The sequence below is a fragment of the Etheostoma cragini genome, chromosome 1, assembly GCF_013103735.1.
Source record: "Etheostoma cragini isolate CJK2018 chromosome 1, CSU_Ecrag_1.0, whole genome shotgun sequence".
In the NCBI taxonomy this organism is placed as follows: Eukaryota; Metazoa; Chordata; class Actinopteri; order Perciformes; family Percidae; genus Etheostoma; species Etheostoma cragini.
Window position 1 is genome coordinate 2,003,982 of NC_048407.1, and position 24,400 is coordinate 2,028,381.

Genomic DNA, 24,400 nt, shown 5'->3' on the forward strand with positions numbered 1-24,400 from the left:
CACAGTTGTTTTCCGTGGTCTTCTGGGTCTTCTGGTGTTGCTGAGCTCACCGGTGCATTTTTTCTTGTTGAAAATGTTCCAAACAGTTGATCTGGCAACACCTAAGGATTTGCTATCTCTCTAATGGGTTTGTGTTCAATTTTCAGCCTAATGATGGCTTGCTTCACTGATAGTGACAGCTCTTTGGATCTCATATTGAGAGTTGCCAGCAGATGAAAATAGCCCACTTATAATGAAGTCTACACCTTTTATCTGCTCCTTATAAATGGGATAACAAGGGAATAACACACACCTGGCCATGGAACAGCTAAGCAGCCGATTGTCCCATTGCTGTTTGTCCCTTAAAAAGTGGGAGGCACATACACAAACTGTTGTAATTCCTACGGCGGTCACCTGATTTGGATGTAATATGCTCAAATTAAAGCTGAAAGTCTGCAGTTAAAGCACATCTTGTCAGTTTCATTTCAAATCCATTGTGGTGGTGTATGGAGCCAAAAAGCTTAGCATTGTGTCGATGTCCCAATATTTATGAACCCGACTGTACCATTAGTGTTTTGTGCCTAGCTACGTGTGTGTTTACGCTGGCAGCAGTTGTTCACTGCAGCGCTGAGCTATGAGCGAAGTTCTAGCATTTTGATTTATCCTTCTTGTACACTGTTTTCATTTGCCAAGATGCTCATAGCAGGCAAGCATGTAAATAGGCACACTCATTTCCTCTAGTTCCTATTGACTCATTATTTTGATGCAATAGCCCATTAGAGCCTCAGAAAACACTGACACACTGATTGGGCTGCTGTGTGCGGCACAGACCAGAAAGGAAATCTGTTTGCTGTGACTCACCAACAGCAGACATTTCTGGAACGGAGGCTCGGTACGGGCCTTCGTTAAACTGCGGCGGATTGTCGTTAATGTCCTGGACTTTGATGATGAACTCAGACGGCGGCTCCAAGGGCTCGTCCGTGTCGGCGTTAACCACCTGGGCTGTTAGGGTGTACTCGGCCTTCTCCTCGCGGTCCAGCCTCTTCATGGCGTGGATGTCGCCCGTTAGTTCATTGATGGCGAAGATGGTACCTGCGCCCTCGCCCGCTAGGACGTACTTGATGTTCTTGCCGCCCACATCCAAGTCCGTGTGTAGCTGCAATTAAAAGGAAAAGAAAAAGTATTAATTGCAGGTGTAAATGTGAAGTGTACATGTTAGTTTGGTCCCACTGTGTAAACGGACACAAGGATGGGTTAATGAATGCAAGCTTACATGCTCAGCTGATTCTACAAGTTCTCACAGTGTAAATGCATGTACGTGTACGGTGTGACTGTAATGTGTTGTTTTTGCTGCTGTGCTTTGCGGCAACGAGTGTAGCAAGGATACTAAACGTGGCTCAACATAGCCTACACTTTGCTAAATGAGGCCCGCTGGGGGCAATAACTTTATAAGTAGCAAAGGAAATGGACCTTAGCCTACATTGCTCCTCATTATACATTGCAAATATATCATAGAAACACACATTGTGGGGGATATTGCTCCCAACAGTGTGAAATTCACTGAACAAAGAAGCTAGAAGTGCTTTGAATGTGCATTCCATAACACGAGAACACGAGGACAGAAAAGTCACAGAATCCATTAAAAACGTAAGAAGAAACTCTGCACATGACAATCCATGCTCACAAATAACTAGCCCTAAGTTACTGGGCGATACTGCATGTCCCTCATTATTTTGTAATTACAGTTTAATTAGTTCACCAAAGCTGCATTACGGGCTAGGCCGAGTGGTTGGCTGCCATTCGCAGAACGGGCTGAGTATAACTAATGAATCCGCCAATGCTACATAAGGCTGTTGAAACATCAGTGGACAGAAGACCAGGCAGAACCTTCTGTATGTTAAGAAAAGGTTAATCTGTGCAGGACGGAGAAAAGAGGTCAGAGAAAAAGAGAAAACCCCAGCGTTTTGGCTCAAGGGAAGAAAAGAACTTTTCTTTTATTCAAATAAACAGAAAGAGCATGTCTTTTACTGTAAGTCACCTTTCATGTAAGCCTCTTGATCCCCAAGGTGAGTGACTTTCGAAGGGGAGGAGAGAGGCAGCGAGCAGAACATTTACAAATCCAGCAACGTTGCAGTGTTGTAGTGACACGGCTGGCAGCCCGCTTCTTTTCACTTTGTATGTTTGTTAATGTGCATGCCTCTAAAAAAGCATAAAGACGCACACACTTGCACACACAGCTAAGCACACAGGCATGCATCACAACATCTGTATTCAGCAGCTTTAATTTCCTTTCCTGCCATAGCGTTTCAACAGAGATCCCCACGGGAGCGCGGTCAGGGTGCAGACTAGCAAAGTAAAAATCTGTCGGTGAGAATCCCGACCTCTAAACCCCCCCCCCCGCAATGTTTTTATACACCGGCTCTTATGCATATACTCGGAGGTGTTGTTTGCAGACACTGACAAAGCACATTCACTTAAATTGTCACACCTTGCACTTTTGTTTTCCTAATTGTGCCATCATTTCACATGAATGATGTAGCTCATTAACACAAATGCCTCGCAACATCCTGCACACTGAGAATCTCCTTAAATGAGCTCAAATTAATGATCTGGTCTGTCAATGTTTTTGTTTTTTTTATCCTGTATGACTTCTATTATGTAGAGGTATGCCTGCAGCTCGGCATGTATGGCGGCATGTTTCCACCATAAGGGGGCAAATGGTATATTTAAGCTTGCATATGGGTTTTGGTTGTTCAATATGTCGTACATACAAGGGTTTGATACTGGGTGTACTGCGAGGTCACTGGTGTAAAAAAGTAATGCACAAGAATATAAAAATTAAGTGCAAAGCTTGACTGTGAGGGAAACTAGCTTAAGTTTGAACACATCCAGTTCCATGGCAACTGTGCAGACTCAAGATGCTGATGAGGACCGTGTGATGTAACAAACGCATAAGAGGACCTTGAGTTGTTTTGCCAACTGCTGTTTTTAAGGTCAAGAATGAACTGTTTAGCACAATGATGTTGATCAAGTTGCATACCTACATAATTCCATGGAAACTGATTGAATGAGAGTGTACTTTTTGTTGCTTTCCGGTTGATTTGGCTTTGTGTTTGTAATGGATGGAGATGTGTGCATCCAACGAGGGGCCTTTGTTGCATCGCCCATCTCTGTCTCTCTTCCATCACTTGCTGTCATCTCTCTACTTTATACAATGAAAAAGGCATATAGATCCCCCTCAAAATAAAAAAAATTAAAAAAGTATTGCAAACTGAAAGCTGACTTACTTGCTTTTTCATTATAAAAAAAAGTAGTGATTATCACCTTGAAATTACAACATTTTTCCACACTTAAAATGTGTAGTATGAATTGATACATTCATTACTTAGACTCCTTTACTTTACATAGAAAATATAAACTTGGCAAACCATCACAACAGATAATGGAAAAACTAATTAAATAATCCAAAAACGAGGCTAAGGAAGGAAGTTATATAGTTGGATATCCATGGCAGGGCATTCTCAACTAAACATTTTGCCAAATTTTGACAAATGAGCTCTTACTTGTATGCACTGATATCCACCCACCATGGTTTGGGTCAGGGTTCCAGGGCAGGGCCTCGTACAACTAGAAAAGGTGGTGGGTCATGTACCAGCCATGCACTTTCAGGCTAGATGCCTGAAAACAACACCGATGCATATCTAGAACATACAACACGCGTACTGCTTTCGTTTGCTTTGGAGGATCAATTCCTCCTCTTGTAACGTCAGTTGCGACTTTGTGTGGCTGTCTAGGTAGAACAAGCCATGTCACATTTACGGCTGACAAGTTAACACAAATTATGGATGGATGACTAAATTCTCGACTTTATAAAACTTGGCATAATGTGAGCTTTCATTTGAGAAAAAAAATAAAGTATTGTGCAATCAATCATCACTCTGCGAGAAACTGCCACCTTAACACCACGTTTCCTGAAATTAGAGCAGAGGTGGCTGTAACCAGCTGCAGTTCTTAACAATGATGTCTGCTTTAAATGCCCTGGTCGCACACTTATTAGACAGTTTTAGCACTGGAGTGCACAGGAGACCATCAAAGAGTACAATTACTAAAGGGGGGGGGTCTGTCATGGGTCCCTGTCATTAACTGTGTTGCCTGGGTAACTGAAACAGTCCCAAGAGTCAGTGACTTTAACTGTGGCATTCAGGAAACATGCAGCACATAGTGCTGTCGCCATGATGATTATGTGCTAAAACATAGACTGGAGTCACAAAGCACCAATACTCTATTCTGAGCACAGGTGGTTTAGACACGTAGGTCATTGCCCTGCCGATTTCTTTTATTGTATTTGACTACTTAGAGTGGCAATGTTCAATATTTTCCAGGATTGTTCAGGAGCCGGAAAATCCGCCAGTGTCCCTCATTTTGTCCGGATGTGATCTCCTGCTTCCTTTGTGTTGGCGTTCTAACCTCCGGCGGATTTCTGAGGACTATGGTTAAATGCTCCACAGGTCTCTGCAGGGTAAATCCAGACAGCTAGCTAGACTATCTGTCCAACCTGAGGACTATGGTTACCTGGTCCTTAGATCTCTGCAGGGTAAATCCAGACAGCTAGCTAGACTATCTGTCCAATCTGAGGACTATGGTTACCTGGTCCTTAGATCTCTGCAGGGGAAATCCAGACAGCTAGCTAGACTATCTGTCCAAGTGAGTTTTCTGTTCCACGACTACAGCAACCTTTGAATGTACACATGTTCCACCAGAACAAGTTCCAAAGGCTATTTAGCAGCGGCACCGTGGCTCCGTCCGGCGCTGGGCTCAGCCAAAGATGATTGTTATGGGTTTACCGAAATGCCAAAAACCAGAGCATGTGTTTCTCCCATGCTGGAATGCTTTGTGGACTACCCAGACCATCCTCAGCAGAGATGTGGTTGAAGGTCTGGTAACATGAGCCTAGAGTAGCAATGAAGCTCAGAGGATTTGATTCACCATCTGTCTATTACGTCTGCCATGTTGTTTTGAACGTCCGTAGCTGCAGAAGCTGCTCACCGGATGCTGATTGGTTTGGTTAGCTGGTAGTCCAGACACAAACGCAACATTCATTCAAGTCTGAGAAGATTTATTGTGGTATAAAATGTGATCATATGCTTGCAACATCACGAGATCACGTGATCTGTAAAGTATGAAGAAGACTTTTCGATTCCTTATATGAAAGAGTCCTACAGCTGTCACGTGTAGTTTCATTGGACTTGTTATCAAAGTAAACAGTGTTATTGCTTCATTCTATGAATGTCAACAGAATATATCATCCAAGAGGTAATAATGCCATTAGTGAGTGCAACGTGTGTGTATGTACAGACCGGGGAAGTTGTTATGAGTTTTTCCTTAGCCACTGTTGAAAAGACAGACGTATATTTTGAGGCTGCAACTCAGGGTGATAAAGAAAACCTTGGTTGACAGAAGAAATTATCTTGTTGCATTACTTTACTGTCTGCTTCGTGCAAGAACTATTGTGCACGCCCATGCACACACACACACACACTCACATGCACACCTCCATTTGCCAACCACAACTCCCAATCAGGGGCTGCATGGGACTGCTTATCCTGTCAGCGTAGGAGGAAATATGACAGTCCCTGCTGAAGATGAGCTTTTACGGCAATCACTTGAACAATCACTGTGTCCTAATGAGAAAGATTCTACAGATTTTACTCCCACCCACTAACCCCCTCAACCCCCCAACCCCCCAACCCCCTGCCTCGGGCCTGGCTTCCACATGCTTAAGTGTAACCCGACAGAGAGAACTAATGACTTTGCTCCTTGTCAGGGCAAATGGTAGATAGGACATGTGCTCCTCCTATGTATGTACCAGTAGGACTGGAGAAGGAGAGGGAGACTGCAGCGAGGAGCGAGAGGGAGGAGATGTTGTCACTGTGATGCAGCTTGTCAGCTAGAACAGACTGCACACAGTACGTCCGACTGCCTTTTCCAAATACTACCTCAGTTAGTCCTCGTTAAGGGTCATTTCGTTTGAGGAATTGAACACTATTTATTATTGGTGCTGGATGTATTCAGTTCCTTTACATGCACAGTATACAAATCCAGCATTCCTGCATTCAAAATTATATTTAAGTAAAAGTAGGATGAGCAAAATGTACTTAAATGAACAAAAGTCAAAGTAGAAGAAACAAGTACTTTGACTAGTACAAGAAAAATGGCCGCTCTGACTATCTATTGTTATGACAGATGCAACAATGTGTAAGTAGAAAAGTACTTTGTAGCTGGTTTGGTTTTGGTTGCACATCCTTAGACCTTAACGACTTTATGGATTCATTTCCAAAGACTCGATAAACAATTTACTGACGTATTGTTGCGGTTTAATCATGTGACCGTAATAATGTGATCCTTCTATTTAACATAACGGGTGTCGTTTTATACGCGTTGTGAAACAGAAATAATTAAGTTTAGGCAAGAAAGATACTTAGGTAGGATTAGGATAACATGAGGGATTACATACAACTACTGAAATAAGGAGGTAACGTCAGGTCATTGTTGAACGGACTAAAACTGTTAATTTCAAACTCAATTACTTTAAAATGACAACCGACTTTTGGTTTTTACATGGGACATGGATCCTAGAATTCTGAGTGAAAGTCCTGTTTTTTTGACACATCCCTACCTACCTTCTTACATAGCGCTCTCATACTCTGTCACCTCACTTCCTAACATGCTCTTTCAATAATTCCTTTCAGCCAAAGAGGTCACCGCTTAACAAAGATTTGGTGCGTGGTGGCCTATTCGACCCATACGGTCATTTTCTGGGTGAGGACACATGGTTGGGTGGTTCAGTCCAAAGGTTCACTACCTCAGGGTCCTCCAAAGGGTCACATATTAATCCAAGGGACTGTGAGATGATATGTAGGGTTGGAAAGAAGATAAAACAAAGTTCAGCTTTACAGATTTGTATTAATTTTTGCACGTGTGTCTTATCTTTGCTTGATTGTAAAATGTTCAATTCTAGACCAGTTTTGCCTCTCAACTGTTTTTCAAATGAAAACATGAGAAGTTTAAAGCAACTAATACAGATATGAAACATGATACAAGGGTACACACTGCTTCTATGTCAGCAATCACAAATGTGTACTTAATCACAGTATGTGAGTACACAGGCATTTCACCACTACTTTTCATCCAAATAAGTAACATTTGATGTTAAGTAATGTAGCAAATGGTGCAAAATGGCAAAGACACAGCCCAGCATGAAATTGTGCTGTATAATGCATCTTTGTGTTGACTCTAAATGTCATGTTTGGTAAGATCTGAATGCGGTTTTACCAAAACTGCATGACCCAACGAGACAATCCCACTCGAAAATGTCATGTTTTGCATTAACTATGTAGTGGATTTCATGTTGTTATGTAAAATGTATGGGAACCCCAAGGCCATGTGTCGCGTGGACTAGTTTACACAGCACCTTTTTGTAACAGCCAGATGTTGACCTTTTTCCATCCTGTTCAGTCACTTATTGTGACCCAGTTCTCTTTATCTTGCGAATGTGATCCAATCTCCCAAGAACCGATCCATGGAATTCATTCAATAGGGCCTAAAACTGCAAGGGGTACAGTAATTCATTGGCAAAAGTGGTAAAATTAGCGCTACCATTTTTTTTCCCATCTGTGCACCCTTAGGCAACTGCAGCCTAAATAGTTACTCCAGATAGATTCTGCTCAAACATGTCTGGAAATGAATTGCAGCTTCCTCCCATTTGTTGGATTTTGACTCTGTTAATCACACCTACATGAATAATCTGTAATTCTAAATATTGCAATAACATTTTGAATGTACGGAACAGATGGCGCGATGCATGATATATGATTCACTTAGCTATTCTTGGGAACATTTTCCCTACAGTCTGTCTCATGGCACATAGCGTTTTATCAAATTGGACAGAAAAGTTCCCTTCTGGTGTTAACCATAACAGATTTAATCAGAGGAAAACCATATAGTGAACATCAGTACTGTAGATGCTGGAACATTGAAAATTAAAGAGTTTCATTCACAAATATTGTAACCTCAATTGATTTCTTAATACATGAGGACAGATTTTAAGTGTTGCGTATTTGCTGGAAAATAGCTATAAGATCCATTGATTTTTATGTCTGTATACCTTTCTTATATACCTCAGTGTTACAGCCTCCAATTACAGGTGAGGACCTTGAAACTCAGTCCCTTTTTCCCCCAGTCCGACGCCACTGATTGTTGTTCTCTTACACTGGCAACACAGAATTGAAATCCGTAGGGCTTTGTGGACATTTGTTGCAAACAAAAAAAATAACACTGCTCTTTTGAGTCTCCAAACACTGTATTTATGGAGGCCAAAAAGGGGAAACAGCTCCTTGAATATTTCTGTTAATTTATTGTCTCTGCAGACACTTTTCCTTCATTGAGACAATGGGAAAGAGATTGTGTCACGACCCACATACAAGCAAAGGTGCCGCTTTGTAATTGAAGCCACATCCACTCAGAAAAGGTACAGTAATTACAATCAGCACAGAGACTCCCTGTGTTGTACCTTCTCCACACAGCTTGTTTTCCTTCCTTTTAATGCAGAGAGAGATCATCGGAAAGCTTTCACTTCCGCTTTCATTCTATTTTCCTCTTGGACAATCATGAATTAATGAGACAAACACAAAAAGGAGACAATTTGAACAGGATTTGTATGCGATGTGTACCAGGGTCAATCAGGGCTAATGTGTTCTGTGTCCATCCCTGCACTTTGAGCAATGGCACACGTGTTACATCAACACCCGGAGGCGCATTATTGCTTCTGCAGAATAAGTCAAAGTCAAAGCAGCTACCTTTAGTTGAATAGGGCAACGCAATTAGATTTAGCCACCCATGAAGAGCCTTTTGTTTGTGAGTGTGGATGCATGGGAGGATGCATTTTAATCATAGGAGGGTACAGTGTCACCACAGAGAGAGAATCAGAACATAAAAACAACCCTGCATAATGCACCCAGACTTCAAAAATGACTTATTGTATGCAAGCATTCTTGTCTATAGATTTTTACCGCCTGCTCATTACATGCCTGTTGTTGCAACAAGAGAGCATTGGAAAATCAGTCTGTTCATTGGTGTGTGCCCAAGCTACAACACCAGAGAACCAAGCTAAGTAAGAAAACACCTCTTCTGGTATGAAGCATTTGTCCAACACACGGGCAGCTCCACATGTGCCCTGAAGAAAAACCTGCGATTCAAGCAAAGCGAATAAATAAATAAAAAAACATTTCTAGAAAAAAAGAAATGCTCTAAACAATGAAGAGACAGAGCCATGAAAAAAGTGTAAATGAGCTTGGCTACGAAGGCTGTGGCGCACATGCTGAGTGTTAAATAGAGGGAGATTGTGTAGCATTAACCTCGACTACTGTCATTACCCTACCTGTGGGCCCCAAACTCATCGGTACACACAGCGTGCTGGATTTGGGTGGGTGGTGGAGGGGCGCAAAACAAAACAAGCTTAATCAAGCAGCACACCAGTTCTCTTTTTCTTCAGCGTGGCTGACCTAATCAAATCAAGGAATGAGATTGATTTCACGAGGTGCAGATGGATCCCGTAGCAAGTCTAATTCAATGTGCCGGCTCTCCACTATGATGTGTGTTTTCTCGGTCCAGATGGTGCCGCTCGGGTTTATAATTCATATTTCAACATTTTACCCCCCCCCTCCCGCTTTCCTTGGCTTCCCTTCCTCCCGCTTTCCTCCTCCTTTCAATCTCTCACGGGCTTTTTCTTCTTTTTCTTTTTTGTTCGCGGTTTAACCACAGAGTTTATAAGTGTGGATGTGAAAGTATCACAGACTCATGCGTTGTGTGTGTGTGTGTGTCATGTGATCTTGTTAAATGTCACAAACAACCCATGCCGACTGGTGAGTTTGATGTGGGAAGTGTTATAGCTCTTGTTTTGAAAAAGTAAAGCAGAAAAGGAAAGTTCTCTCAAGAATAGTAAACATGTATATATATATATATATTACATCTGTCAGGAAGGGTATAGAAAGGATGAGGTGGAAGAGGGTGTCCAAAAAGGGGGATAATTGTATTTTCTCTTTTGACTGAAGACAGGACAGTCGGACTTTTAAGACAGCTGGCGAGGTTCTGTTTATTTGTCTCATCCTAAAAATATGTCTCCAGGCTTCCTTTGCAGTGTACTAAACAGTTACATGAATTAATTAAAAAAAAAAGACAACTTTCATCCGTACCAAGGTTCATAACGGTGCACCTCGCATTGGACAGACAGATGTTCCTCTATCTCATGGTCCAGTCCACGTGTACGTTGGTGGTGGATGATCACAGCTCCAATAAGATAATAAGGTGGACATTGGGGCACGTGATTAAAAAGTTTTATTAGTTACAAATATAACTGACTTTCTTTCTTTTCTTTTCTTTTCTTCCAAAGTCAAGAGGAGTGTTCCACGAAAACAAAATGAACCCTTGCTTTTTTAAGTAAAACATAAAGTTTTGCACTTCAAATTTCACTTTAATAAAAGGAAAATTATTATCAAAAAAGAGTAGAAAAAGTTTATTTTTTTTGATACTTGTCAATTAAAAATTGTATACTTTTTTTCATTATTATATTGAAATGCAATTTGAAGTGTAGGACTTGTACTTCCGGAGAATTCCAATAGGCAAGCGTTAAAAACAACTATCGTTTGATTTTCAGATGGTTTCATTTATAGGAATCATATTCTTTAAGCTGATGATTGGTTTGTATGGTTTTACTCGAGATAGTAAAAAGTAAAAAGGACATTCATATCCATCTTCGAAATCTGGCCTTGCCAAACTATAAATTGGAAATTAACTAATAATAATAATAATTAAAAAACAATATTTGTATATAAATTACTGAACGCACCAGAGTCGTAATTCTAATTGTAATTCTTGCATTGAAATCCGCGTGTTTCAAGAGCTGTTTCATCTATAGTATATATAGACATGCACATATTTCCATAATTGGAAGACATGAAGTGCTGGAGTCATTCTTTGGGGCTCATTCCTGCGGAAAAATGCAGATGTGCTCCACTGTGCCTGCTCGAGCTGTCATAGTCATTGTTCTCAACCTGAGAAGCCGTGCAAATTAGCCAGTTTCAATGCCAACTGCCACTACTGGGAAGGCATGCATTGCTGTGTGTTGAAAACTCCTGCAGGTATTCCGCAAGTTTTCTGGACTTGAATAATGGGCTCTGACAGCTTTTGCTGAGCTTTTGTTTGTCCTATAGCGAGTCTCTACTGTGTTTCTTCCAACCGCGTTGCAGGCTCTATAGCTTTATTATATCAATAGTTAATGTGCACTAACTGCGTGTTATCAGTCAAATGTGTGTAAAAGCTGCTCTATCGTATGAGATTCATGGAGCCAGACCATTCCCAAAAAAAAGCTATAATCTGTATCTCTAAAACATCTATATGTGTTCTGATCTCATCTCCAGTTGGATCAATATCCCAGCTACATTATTTGGACAATTTCTTTTTACATCAGTAGCTTATTCCAGCATTTAAACTGACAGAGAGACACACACATGCTCTGACTGTATCTGTTGTGGTTTCTCCACATTCAAAGCCAACGGATGTGTCTATAAGGGATACGGCTTTTACAGTAAGAGGCAGGTATTAGAAAGCAGTATTTGCTCAGGCCTAAGAACAAAAGGCGGTGAAGATGAGGGCTTCAGCGGCTATATTAATAATCATCTGTGCCTTCTCCTTTGAGAGGCCGTTGATATTGAGTATCATTAGACATGCAAATAACAGCTCCATTTTCCTGTCCCTGGGATTAGGAAGGAAAGAGAGAAAAATGAAGAAGAGGCATGGCTGTGGCAGAAACAATTAAGCTATCCTCTTCTTCGCGGAAGCACTTGGCAGCCGGCTTTACTCTGGGGTGGGGGGTGGGTGGTGGGGGGGTGGCAGCATGGGTCCTTTGGCTAGGCAAAAAGACGTCAACACGCTTGTCTGAACGAATGTGCAATTGCGCGGAGCATCGCTTTAAGATGTCAGATCACCTTGGAGTGGACGGCAGCTACAAGCACAAGCACTCCCTGTGCGTGTCATGATGCCACTGTAGGTGTTTCACACTCTGTCTGGAACACAGACCAGGAGACCGAGTGGAAGGAGGGAAGGAAAGAAGGAGGGAGGGGGGGAAAACAAAAAGGAGGAAATATCAGGGAAAAATAGACAAAAGAGGAGAGGGTGTCATCTCTGTTGTTTTACACAGTGGACTGCAATGACATCCCCCCCCCCCCTACACACACACACACACACACACACACACAATCATTGAGTGAAGTACTATGGAGACCCTCAGACCTCCTCCGCCACATTAGACAAATATCCAAGGCCTCTCTCGCCTAGATAACCATGTCCTTTGAATAAACAGAGCCAACTTTTCTGTCCCGTTGCACCATTCCAGCAGCACCAAACCAAGAGAAATTACACCAAAGCCATCCTGCAATGACCTAAGGAAGGACAAAATAATTTCCCCCACTAAAGTAAAGCTCATTTACCTGTTCCTTTGGTGCTTGGAAACAGGAAGTGGGATAGAAATTTCCTATGTAAAACTATTTCCATGATGCCCTTGTTACCTTCATTTCATTTCCAAGTTCCAAGTCATTGTTCCACTTCTTGCTACGTAACAAAGCTACCAGAACTGGGATAAAAAAAAAATCAAAAAACAATCAATCACTGTTTTTTAAAAGGTTACCTAAAGAAAAGTAAGAAAACAGGTTAGGCCTGGAGGGTATTATAGCTGTAATATCTAGCAGCTGAATTAATAGGGCTTTTTTAAGACCAGTTAAAACAGGTTGTTTCTTTGTGTCGGTCTATAAAAGAGAGGAGGGAAAAAATAACACGGCAAATCTCAATGAGAGGCTGAGGATGAACGAGTGCAGCAAAGACGAGACGGGGGAAAAAAACTAAGACTAAGTCAAAAGTGACTTTCGGAAATGCTCTTGTCTTCTCACATCTCTCTCTCTCTCTCTCTCTCTCTCTCTTTCCCTCTTTATCACTCTCTTTCCCCTCTCCTGCTCTCGCTCTGTGTCTTTTTCTGGAATCGCCCGTCGGTAATGTCAACAGAGATTTCACGGCACAGTGCCGGTGCATCAGCCGGGCTCACATTTCCCCTACCTGTGATTTACATCAGAGAAGAGGCTCATGGGGGATTTTCCATGCCAGTGAAAGGAGGGGAGCGGCGGGGGTGGTGGTGGGGGTGGGGGGGTTGGAATAGAGCGGAGGGGCGGTGGAGCTTGTACCCTGGGGCTTGACGCAGTAAGGCACTCTAACAATGGTGGCGTAGACCACCCAGCTGACGGATGCTTTCACCGCAAAGGGAACCTGCATGACTGCATCCTGCTCCTTAAATCTCACCGTGTTCCTCGTTCTGCACACAGGACGGCCGAGTTATTCCCACAACATTTTGGTTTTTAAATGCTTAAAAATCTAGCGCTGAACAATATTTCTTTTCTTTTTTTTATTGCCAACGCAATATCAACTGGCGGAATAAACACAATGTGGCATATCAAAAGACAGACTGAGATTTTTGTGAAAGTTGAATGAAAATATCTGTAGTAAACTGCACTTTAAAATGTATCTGTGATTCTAGTTTTAATATTTAATCCATTGTTCAGTTGGTTCATTAAAAGGACATAGGAAATGGTTTCAATTGTTTTAAATTCAAAAGAAATTTGATGTACTTGAGCAAAATACTGAAAGCAGTAGAACTGGGTATACTTTATTATCCGTCTATTTATCAGAAGCAGGGGGGTCAGACTGGGAACGGGGTACCACCTGGGAGGACCCAGGGCCCCCATGTGAAGAGATCCCAAAAAGATGTTAGGAGGGGCCCATAGAGTATGCCTTTCTAGGGCCCTGTATTTTGTGCTACCCCCCTGATAAAAAGAAATAACATTACAGCACTATTCATGCTTGCCTATCACATATGTTCCTCTATCTTTATGTCATACTTCTTGAATGTGTCCTTAGGGCACTGTGGGTTGGAGAGAAACATATTTTCAGTTGTTCTGTATGTCTGGCTCATATAACAGTGACAAATAAAAGTTGACTTGATATCCTGCCGCCCTAGAAAAAACCCTCTCAAACCATCTAGACCATCATGTAACATCAAAAATCAAAGGGAAATAAAATGATTACATCCTCCTGAAAGGGTTTGTTCATCCAAATAAAAAGGAAATGTAATCACAGATCAACATGGGAATCAATCGTAGGAAACAAATTCACGTTTCTTCGCTGTGATGCAAATAGAGAGTCAACATTTAAAGACAAATGTAAAACTTAATCCACTTTTTCACTTCATAGTGTTTGCTGTGTTCCGTTCTGCAGAGAAAATCCAATCATTCTGTCCACTTGACCTACCCCCCCCCCCCCCCCCCCCCCCCCCCCCCCCCCTGTCCCCTTTTGTTAAGCTACCTTGGGTACCATGAAAGGTGCTATTATAATGCAAGTTATTATTATTATCATTATTATTATAAAATCACACACAATACATACAAATGGGAATTTGGAAGGAGGTGTGTTCAAGATAAAATGTGGTGCTAAGTCTCTCTTATGAGCTGTTGTCACAGGGCAGACTGGGCTTCAGTTCAGCTCAATCTAATGCACTTAAATGCAGGAAGTTCCACGTGTTCCAAGAAAGTACAGCGATCCAGATGTGTTGGGGTGAAAGATTAAGTGTTCCCCCATTATTAGATATGATTTGGAGGCAAGACCCAAAATAATCTAAACATACAGTATATATCTCTGCGATAAAATAAGCACATGTGGAGACATAGTGAGCCTCGTTGGTCTGGGAAGGGGTTAAATACTTTGGCTTGCTCTGGAAGGAACTACTAGAAATGTTGGGTTCTTGAAAAATTATAGAATTGTCTTGACCTGCTCTATCTGTAAATTATAGAGTGGTCTAGATTATAGAGTGGTCTCATCTCTAAATTATAGAGTGGTCTAGACCTGCTTTATCTGTAAATTATAGAGTGGTCCCGACCTATTCTATCTGTAAATTATAGAGTGGTCTAGACCTGCTCTATCTCTAAATTATAGAGTGGTCTAGACCTGCTCTATCTGTAAATTATAGAGTGGTCTAGACCTGCTATATCTGTAAATTATAGAGTGGTCCCGACCTATTCTATCTGTAAATTATAGAGTGGTCTAGACCTATTCTATCTGTAAATTATAGAGTGGTATAGACCTGCTCTATATGTAAATTATAGAGTGGTCTAGACCTGCTCTATTTATACATTATAGAGTGGTCTATACTTGCTCTATCTGTAAATTATAGAGTGGTCTAGACCTGCTCTATATTTAAATTATAGAGTCGTCTAGACCTGCTCTATCTATACATTATAGAGTGGTCTAGACCTGCTCTATCTGTTAATTATAGAGTGGTCTAGACCTGCTCTATATGTAAATTATAGAGTGGTCTAGACCTGCTCTATCTGTAAATTATAGAGTGGTCTAGACCTGCTCTACCTGTAAATTATAGAGTGGTCTAGACCTGCTCTATATGTAAATTATAGAGTGGTCTAGACCTGCTCTATCTGTAAATTATAGAGTGGTCTAGACCTGCTCTATTTATACATTATAGAGTGGTCTAGACCTGCTCTATCTGTAAATTATAGAGTGGTCTAGACCTGCTCTATCTATACATTATAGAGTGGTCTAGACCTGCTCTATCTGTAAATTATAGAGTGGTCTAGACCTGCTCTATCTATACATTATAGAGTGGTCTAGTCCTGCTCTTTCTGTTAAGGTCTTGAGATAACTCTCTAAAATTGAAGTGAATGGAAATACAGGAAGGATCTTTAGAATAAGATTACTTTAAACAGTGGTTCTACTGTACTGCATATCTCTATTCTCCCCTATCGAGCCGAGGTGGACACACACACACACACACACACACACACACACATTTCTAATTTCTCCAGATGCATCTCCAGTGGCAGATTGGTTGGAAGAGGTGTTGAGAAAACCACGTCGACCAGTCGTAGACACGGTGGATCCCTCCGGGCTGAAATTAACTGTGTGTAGGAGTGTAATGCTGTACCTGCTGTGTTTTGAGTGTGTTACGATGACAAATGTGGATCTATGTATTTTAGGCTGGATTGATGCATTTTGATTGCAAAGTTAATACCATTTCCAAAAAAAATGTCCCGGCTGCTTTAAATAATCCCCAGAGCGAACAGGAGTAGCTGCATTACGTTACAGAATAAGTTAGGGATAATAACTCCATCCTTCCTGTGGGATAACACTGCACGTTGGTATAATATTAAAATTTTACTGATGATGATGCATCTTATTGCTAGCCCACAGGTGCTAATGACACTGCACTTTACTATTTTATAATGTAGAGATAACTGGCTTAGTGTATTGCTGTTGTGCAATGGGGGGGTCGGGGGTTCTGTAGTCCTGTTGTTGGTTGTTGTCTGTTCTATCTGAGGAGCTGCATGGTGCAAGATGAATTTCCTAACGGACGAATACATGTCTATTTATCTGTGTCATGGACATGTTGCTCTCCTTAATGTCATTTTTGTATGCTGTAAAAACTATATTCCAAGTATTTTTTTCATAATGCCGGGAAACATTACTCCAAATCTGCCTCATTCCACAAGTGGTGATTAAAAATGTAGTTGTTTTTTTGTTTTATAATTTGGGTGAACCCACCCTTAAAGGCAGTGTGACCTTACTGTAGGATAAGTGTTTATTAAATTCAATTTACACAAAATATAACCTGAATAATAATTCAATTGTAATTATGGTCAGAGAGGAACCTCTATCATACCATAAAGGCTAACATCTATATATGAATTAACAAAAAAAACCAATTAGCCTGATTTGGGACAACTTGAATCCCAACATGTGAAGAGGACACAGATAATTGAGACATGTTCTGATGGCTGTGATGTCCCGAGCTAACGAGTGGGGACGCGGTGTCCGTGCAACATGTCATTTGTCTCCCATAATAAGACATGAGCGCCCCGCAGACATTTGAAAGGAGTCAGCATCGCAAAACGACTTCTTCCTGGAAAGACACACAGTGGAGCTTGCCAGGAAGCCTTTTTTTCCCCTTCTGAATCTCAGTGTGTGTGTGTGTGTGTGTGTGTGTGTGTGTGTATGTGTCTGTGTAAGCCAGAGTGTGTGCATACTTTACTTAAAGGCCTGTGTGTGTATGTGTGTGTGACAGATGTGTTTGTGTGCATCCTTGCTTGCACATGCTTTAGTGTGCCTATGTGCTTATCTGCTTATGTGTGTGTGTGTGTGTGTGTGTGTGTGTGTGTGTGTGTGTCTCTGTGCGTGTGTGTATGTGTTTGTGTCACTGTACAAATGCCCCTTCCCTATTACAGCTGACTAGTAGATGGATGCTGGCTGTCACACCTGCCTGACTTTGTTCCTGCCAGATGCGGTGGGGTCACAGGGAAAGCGCCCAAACACTCATCAATCTCAACCATTGTCCAACATTCTCTCGGCTCTAGCAACAGCTTCCAATATCCATTTAGTCGCTCCAGATGCTGGCAAAAAATGCTTACACACACAGAAACGGGGTGGCCAAACCTATTGACCTGCGTCATCGGTACGGGTGGATGACAAAACAAAGGACGTCACAGGATCAGGAATAATGTCTAAGAGCGTGTGGCAAATAAAAGTGAAACTTTGCATTTCACTCTGCGAGGTCGTCATTGTCATTAGGCTGGCAGGGAAAGAAATTGAATTTGGTGTGATCCCAAATGCCTCTATCGAGTGTGATGCTGGGAGCGAGTGCCAGTATCGTCCCGGCAACCTGAGGTCTTTTCATTTAATAACACCAGAGCCAAAACGGAGGAGCTTGGGAGTCACATTGAAAGGAGGTGGGGGGGTCGGGGGGGGGGGCTGTAAGGTCTAAAGGAGCCAGGTATGAAACAAAAACCAATCACAACATTAGCGAACAGTTCTATGGGGGATTTTGGAAGCAGGTGAATGTAGCTGGGCTAAAAGTTTGGCGGCGCATCCGAAAGCAAAACAATGTGCGTCGGTTTGGTCGCTAACACGTCGTTTTGCTTTTGGGAACGCACCAAACTCCGTTATATTTGAAATACACTCCTGGCCTTATAGTTGTGCCACACAGGGAAGCCAGAAAAGTAATTTCCATCATTCTGGCTCGTGCAGAGTTTTGCGGTTCCCTTGATAGGAAGCAGCTCTTAAGTAGCCAATCCGCTAATCGAAGGGAGGGAAATGGAGCTAGAAAGTATCCACCTGGCAGACACTTTATTCTGGTGTTTTTGCATCCTACCTCTCCCATTAAAATGCTTTTTGATGAGTTTGTAGCATTTGAAATATTCATGGAAAAATATGTAAAAGTGGAAAGAAACTGAAATGCCTCTGAGCCGACCCCAGCTCCCGTAGTGTCTTTAAGAATTCAAGGTGTGTTTACAGTTTGGTGGTCAACCGTATCTTCTGTAGGTCACACTGTCATTTTCCAGAAAGATGTTTTGATGGAGCAGCACACCTTTTTTTTACATAGCGTAGTTACTCAGGGTGCTAAAACCGTAGTGGTGTAAAAATACAGCCCTCTCACACTCTCCCCGCTCTGCTCGCCTCTCAGCAGCGTTTCCTCTCGGTGTCTTTTCTACAGTTTGCTCCCTTTTTCAATTCTCCCTCTCCTCCTCTGGGCCTCCTGAGGGTTGGGAAATGATGTACACAAACATAACAGGAGAACGGGATAAGTGCTCATGTTGTTTACGAGGGGGGAAAAAGAAAAAAAATAGAGGAAAAGGAGGGAGACAAAAAATAAATAATAGAGCAGGAAGAAATCATCACAGCGTGCGTTTCCATTCCCGTAGCCACTTTTAATTGTGAAGAAATCAGAAAGTTGGAAACATTCCCCGCAGTAAGCAGATGCACTTTGATGCTGTCACTCACACGGTGTGGGGCTTTTGATTAGGCCTCGTCTGAGCACCCGAGGCTCATGACCACACTTGGCAAGCACGAGCCATTAAAATCCCAGCAACTCTGGCTCCCCCCTCAGTCTCTCTTTGTTTTTCTCCCTCTCCCAACTGGGTCACCCACTGCGATAGACTTGATACTGAAGGTAACTACGGTAATAAGTAGAGCTTGTAATGCGGGTAAGGGGGGTTGGAGATGTGGTGGTGGGGGACATTACAACATGTCATGGAGTGAGTAGGCTATATCGATGAGGTTTAATTTCCAGGATTGTTCCGGTGCAACTGGAATTCCTTTGAATGTCCCACATTTGGGCGGATGTCCTTTACCTTCCTATTTTGTTGTGTTGTTGTTCTAACCTCTGGTTTCATAGTACTATGGTAAAGGTTAAAGGGTAAATCCAGACATCTAGCTAGACTAGATGTCCAATCTGAGGACTATGGTTACCTGGTCCTCAGATCTCTGCAGGGTAAATCCAGACAGCTAGCTAGACCATCTGTCCAATCTGAGGACTATGGTTACCTGGTCCTCAGATCTCTGCAGGGTAAATCCAGACAGCTAGCTAGACTATCTGTCCAATCTGAGTTTTCTGTTTATCAACTAAAATTACTTTTGAACTTACACATTCCACCAAAACAAGTTCCTTCCCAAGGCTATTTTGCAGAGACACCTTGGCTCCATCTGGCTCTTAGCACCACCCAAGATGATTGTGATTGATTAAATGAAATAAATAAACCAGAGCACATTTGTCCCCCATCCCAGAATGCAATATGGACAAGGCAGACCCTCCTCAGCATCGCTGTGTGAGACTATGGAGTTAGTTAAAGTTCTGTCTAGATGGATGATTCACCCTTTCAACCCAGTTGATGATTCATACACATACTGAGGTGGTAGATTCCATCTAACTAATACATTGAGTACTTGTAGTACTGCAATTAAGGTTATTTTTGAGATACTGTATTTTATGTATACAGTTCCTTAACGTATTTCAAATTCATGCCACTTTATCCAACTTCTCCAATACATTTCAAATATTGCATTTTATTTACTTAATACTATATACTATTTACTTGACAGCATACTTACTTCATTAAAACATTTACACACTAGAACATAAATTAATCATGGTATAGTTAAAACTATCCGGTAGTGTATAACTATGGGCTGATTAAAATTCCACTCAAACATGACTGCATCTATAATAATATTCAAATTATATAATACCAATAATATCTACTCTGAAACGGACCATTCTGCAAAGAAAGTACTTTCATTGCTGACACTTAGAGTACGTGTTGCTCAAATAAAAATAAGAAAAGATAAAACAATAGGAGTGACAGAAAATTATGATTATGTTATTTGACAAAATGTCTAATCAACATACATCTCTAGTACTCGGACACACTATTCATTCATGTGCTGTAAAGCTATTATCTGTGTGCTTATAACCTGTGGACACAGGCAACAAAAACAAAAACACATACTTTGATTTTTTTACTTCATAAAAAGCCTCCTCCCTCTATGACTTCCCAGCAGTCTAGTAAATGAGATGCACAGCACTTAACCACAATGTCCCCGGTTCTATTGCTTTGGTGGACTTTGGTGCACGTCATCCCTCTCTTTCTTTGTCTGTGTTCCCCGTCTGTGTCTCGTGACAATGAAGGCTAAAAAACTCATTTACAAAAGTGACTTAGCACATGTACTCTGCGTCTTATCCCTCCGAAAGATGGAATTGTTTTTGGAGTGTTTTCTGCCTCCCAGGGACTCACAACAATGGAGATCACTCAATCAAATCTTCTACTCCACTACATTAGAAGTACTCTTCTTTTCACTATAAATGTACAAACACTGTAATCGTTGTACCTGACACAAAGCTTATTTGGGCTCAAACAGAAAGTTACAGTATAGTCATGTCTCATTCAGTGTTGGGCAAGTTACTTCCAAAATGTAATACATTATTGACTAGTAATTAGTTATATTACAATATTACTGTCTAAGAATTGTAATGCTTTACACTACCGGTGCGTTACTTTTGAGCGACTTTCACCAAAATAAAAGTATGACTTGGCAGGTAGATATATAGCTAGATAGATAAATACATAGATAGATATATAGCTAGATAGATAAATACATAGATAGATATATAGATAGATAGATAGATAGATAGATAGATAGATAGATATGTATTAAACAAAATGGGAAATTAAAGTGTTACAGCAGCCACATATCAGTCACACAGCACAGAATTTGATTATAAATGAAATACCAGGATGCAATATACATACATACGGACATGTATCACACATTGTAATTTATTTATTATTTTATATTAATAATCTAAATCTGCAAAATAACTGAAGCCATAGAAAAACATAGTCTATTTGATTTCTGAATTGTGAAGTAGGAGAAAATGAAGATACTCAATTAAAAGTACCTCACAATTACATCGAAGTAGCCTAAGGTGTAGTTACTTTCCACCGCTGATCAAATGTAATCATATAACGTGTAGGAAGACTAAACATTCATTCCTGACTCGTTGTTATCTGCCAGTTGCTCGGGCCCACTGCTGTCGGCCCTGTCTGTGGTTTATTTAGGATCCTCATTAGCTCCTGGTGCTGTTCTTCCTGACGTCCTTACAACTCACTCGAAAATATACCAATGCAATAATAACATACACAATACAACATCATGAACAATAAAAAATGAAAATTGTAACACAAAAAAACTAATTTCATGACAATGCATATCAAATAACACACACACACACACACAAACTCTCACACACACACACACACACACACACACACACACAGGCACATAGACAGCCCCAGCATTGCAGTCTTCCTTACATTTAGGTTGACCATATTTTTAAGACAGGTACATCCACATACTATTATCACAAAACATCTTTCATCCTCTCGGGACACATCTCTTCTCACAATGGAACAACCATACATATGTTGTTAAGCCTCAACCACTGTCTACTCGTATAAAGGACAACACACATTGACATTTCTGTACATGTTCCAGTGTTAGCCAGTCGGTTAATTTTCAATCCTTTGATTAGAAGATTTTAGACCGTGGCAGGAAGAAGCAGTAACCTCAATCAACATCTCTCATCAGTAGATATGTATTAACTAAACTTTTAGTGGTGAACAGTGACGGCACAGCTTGCTTCAACGCAATGTAATAACTCCTGAGAATAATATCCATCTCGCAAATGTGTCTGTCTCTGCATATGTCTCCAAATATTTCGCGATAAATGCTGGGTTAAATGCGTCATAACTCGCGTCACTGAGATTGTGACGTGTATAAAATTACCAAAGTTGTTTTATTAATGCGTTATATTACTCCGTTACAGCAAAAAGGAATGCATTACAGTAATTGCGTTACTTTTGTAACGTGTTACTCCCAACACTGGTCTCATTAGTACTAGTGCAACCTGCACAATTGGTTTATTTACATTTATTTACATTTAGCATATTATTTAAGCAGTTGCACATTTTTTGTTTTCCCATCCTGTACATATTCAAATATTTGCTCTTTTATTTTATTCAATTTATTATTTCATGTACATTGTATGTATGTATATTTTTCCTAGTATTCCATTTATATTTATATTCTGTGCTTTGTGACTGATGATTTTGCTGCTGTAACACCGTAATTTCCCATTTTTCTTGGGATCAATGAACATCTATCTATCTATCTATCTACTACTACCAAAACTATAAATGTGTTACTTTCTTCTCATTTGATCCTTTTCAAGTCCTCTCATTCTCAACATATTGGTGCTAGATATCCAACCTGATGAGCCGGATGGTTTCTTACACGGAACTATCCGACAAGGCGTCATTGGAAACTGTTTGGGAAAGGACAGGCACTTGACATAAATACATGGATTTACCGTCGCTCTATCACACCCGCCATTTTTGTTTAGAACAAAACACTTTGGGCCGTCGCACACACACCTGCCTCACAAGATGGATTTTTGTGTGATATGTCATCCACGATTCTTGCGTAATGTAGCAATAATCCACCTGCTAAAGATATTCCAAGTGACGTTGTACAGGCTGCACAGGCCTTGCAGAAAAGGAGCGTCAAATCAGCCCAAGGTTCAACGGGTTAAAAACATGTTTGTGCATTTGTGTGCTCGAACATTTGGAAAGGGACGTCGAGTGCTGCGCAGAGACACAGCGCCCATGTGCCACAAACAGACAGGGAACCGGGGACAGAGTGACACTTACAGAGAGGATGACACTTCCACTCTGCCGCCCACTCCTCTGCACGACCACACTTCCTCTCTGCCTTGCCGAGTCCCGCGGACATCTTCCATGCACGCTGGGTGTCACGGCAGACGGATGACTAGCTTCAGCAGCGCCATGCCATTTCCCCTTCTCCCACTAAACTGTCACCCCCCCCCCGCCCCCCACCTCTCTTCTCCACGCCTTCCTGGCCTGCCGGGCCTTCTGCTTCTTGGCCCGAACTGCGATTCACACACGCACAGACAACAACGAGGGCACACACACACATTTCATATGCACACACTCACACATAAGAAGTCCATGCCGCTCTCTTCCTTTCTGTGATTTACTCTCAGTGGGAAACTGCGCGGCCAGTCACAATCATCCCACTAACCGGCTCCGGGAGCCTCTTTTCTCAGGGTAAGTGAGGACCAGAATGCATTCATGCTGAAATGCTAAAAGGTCACGCTACGAGATCTTACCACACAGCCATAATGACTCAACACAACAGCAGCCTTTGGCTCGGGTTGTAAACTGCTTTTCTGAACAATATCAGAAGACTTTACATGATACGGCTTGGGATCTATTAATGCTGATTTACAAACTAAACTCTCGCCCTCACATACGCATACTTTGTGAAGTATAAAATGATAGGTGATCTTCTTTTAAGTAACAGAATCATATTATGACCAAAGCAAGTTTTCAATTGCAAGGAATTTGTCTTGGTGTATTTGGTCGACGCATTTCTATGAACGTGTTTGTGTGATATCGTACAAAAAACAACAATTCTTATGAGATTGTGCAAAATGATGGCGACCGCCGGCCGGTCGAGCTGTCACATGACAGTTAGGTCTAGCTGTGTTTACAGTTAAGTTTAGCCGAGAAAATGTGAGAGCCAGGTACAGGGTAATGTGAGGTTACCATGGTTTCAGCAGCCAAAAACGACTGGTTGAGACAGGGTTAGGGTTAAAATATCACTACCCTTAAGTACTGGGACACAAAAAACATTTCTTGGGTCTTGTGCTTTCCTTTTTTGTCAGCCCGATTGAAAGCACTGTGTTTTAGGACCCATTCCTCCTCCCTTACCTGACCCCTGCTCCGATCGTTGCTTTCTTAAAGAGCAGTCAACGTGGGGCATACAGTTATACATGTATGGAATATATATGACTTACAGTGCAATCCTTTTCATAGCTTTATGTTCTTTGTATGAATGGTTCATG

General features: G+C 41.4%; 1 protein-coding gene across 2 annotated transcripts in view; it reads right to left on the reverse strand.

The window, feature by feature from the left end:
- cdh8 (cadherin 8) overlaps nucleotides 1-24,400 on the reverse strand; it is a 111,473-nt gene that overhangs the window by 66,863 nt on the left and 20,210 nt on the right. For both annotated transcript variants that reach the window (XM_034874135.1, XM_034874144.1), the window contains exon 3: nucleotides 841-1,135. In XM_034874135.1, the coding sequence (XP_034730026.1) occupies nucleotides 841-1,135 (295 nt within the window). The remainder of the gene's footprint in view (nucleotides 1-840; nucleotides 1,136-24,400) is intronic.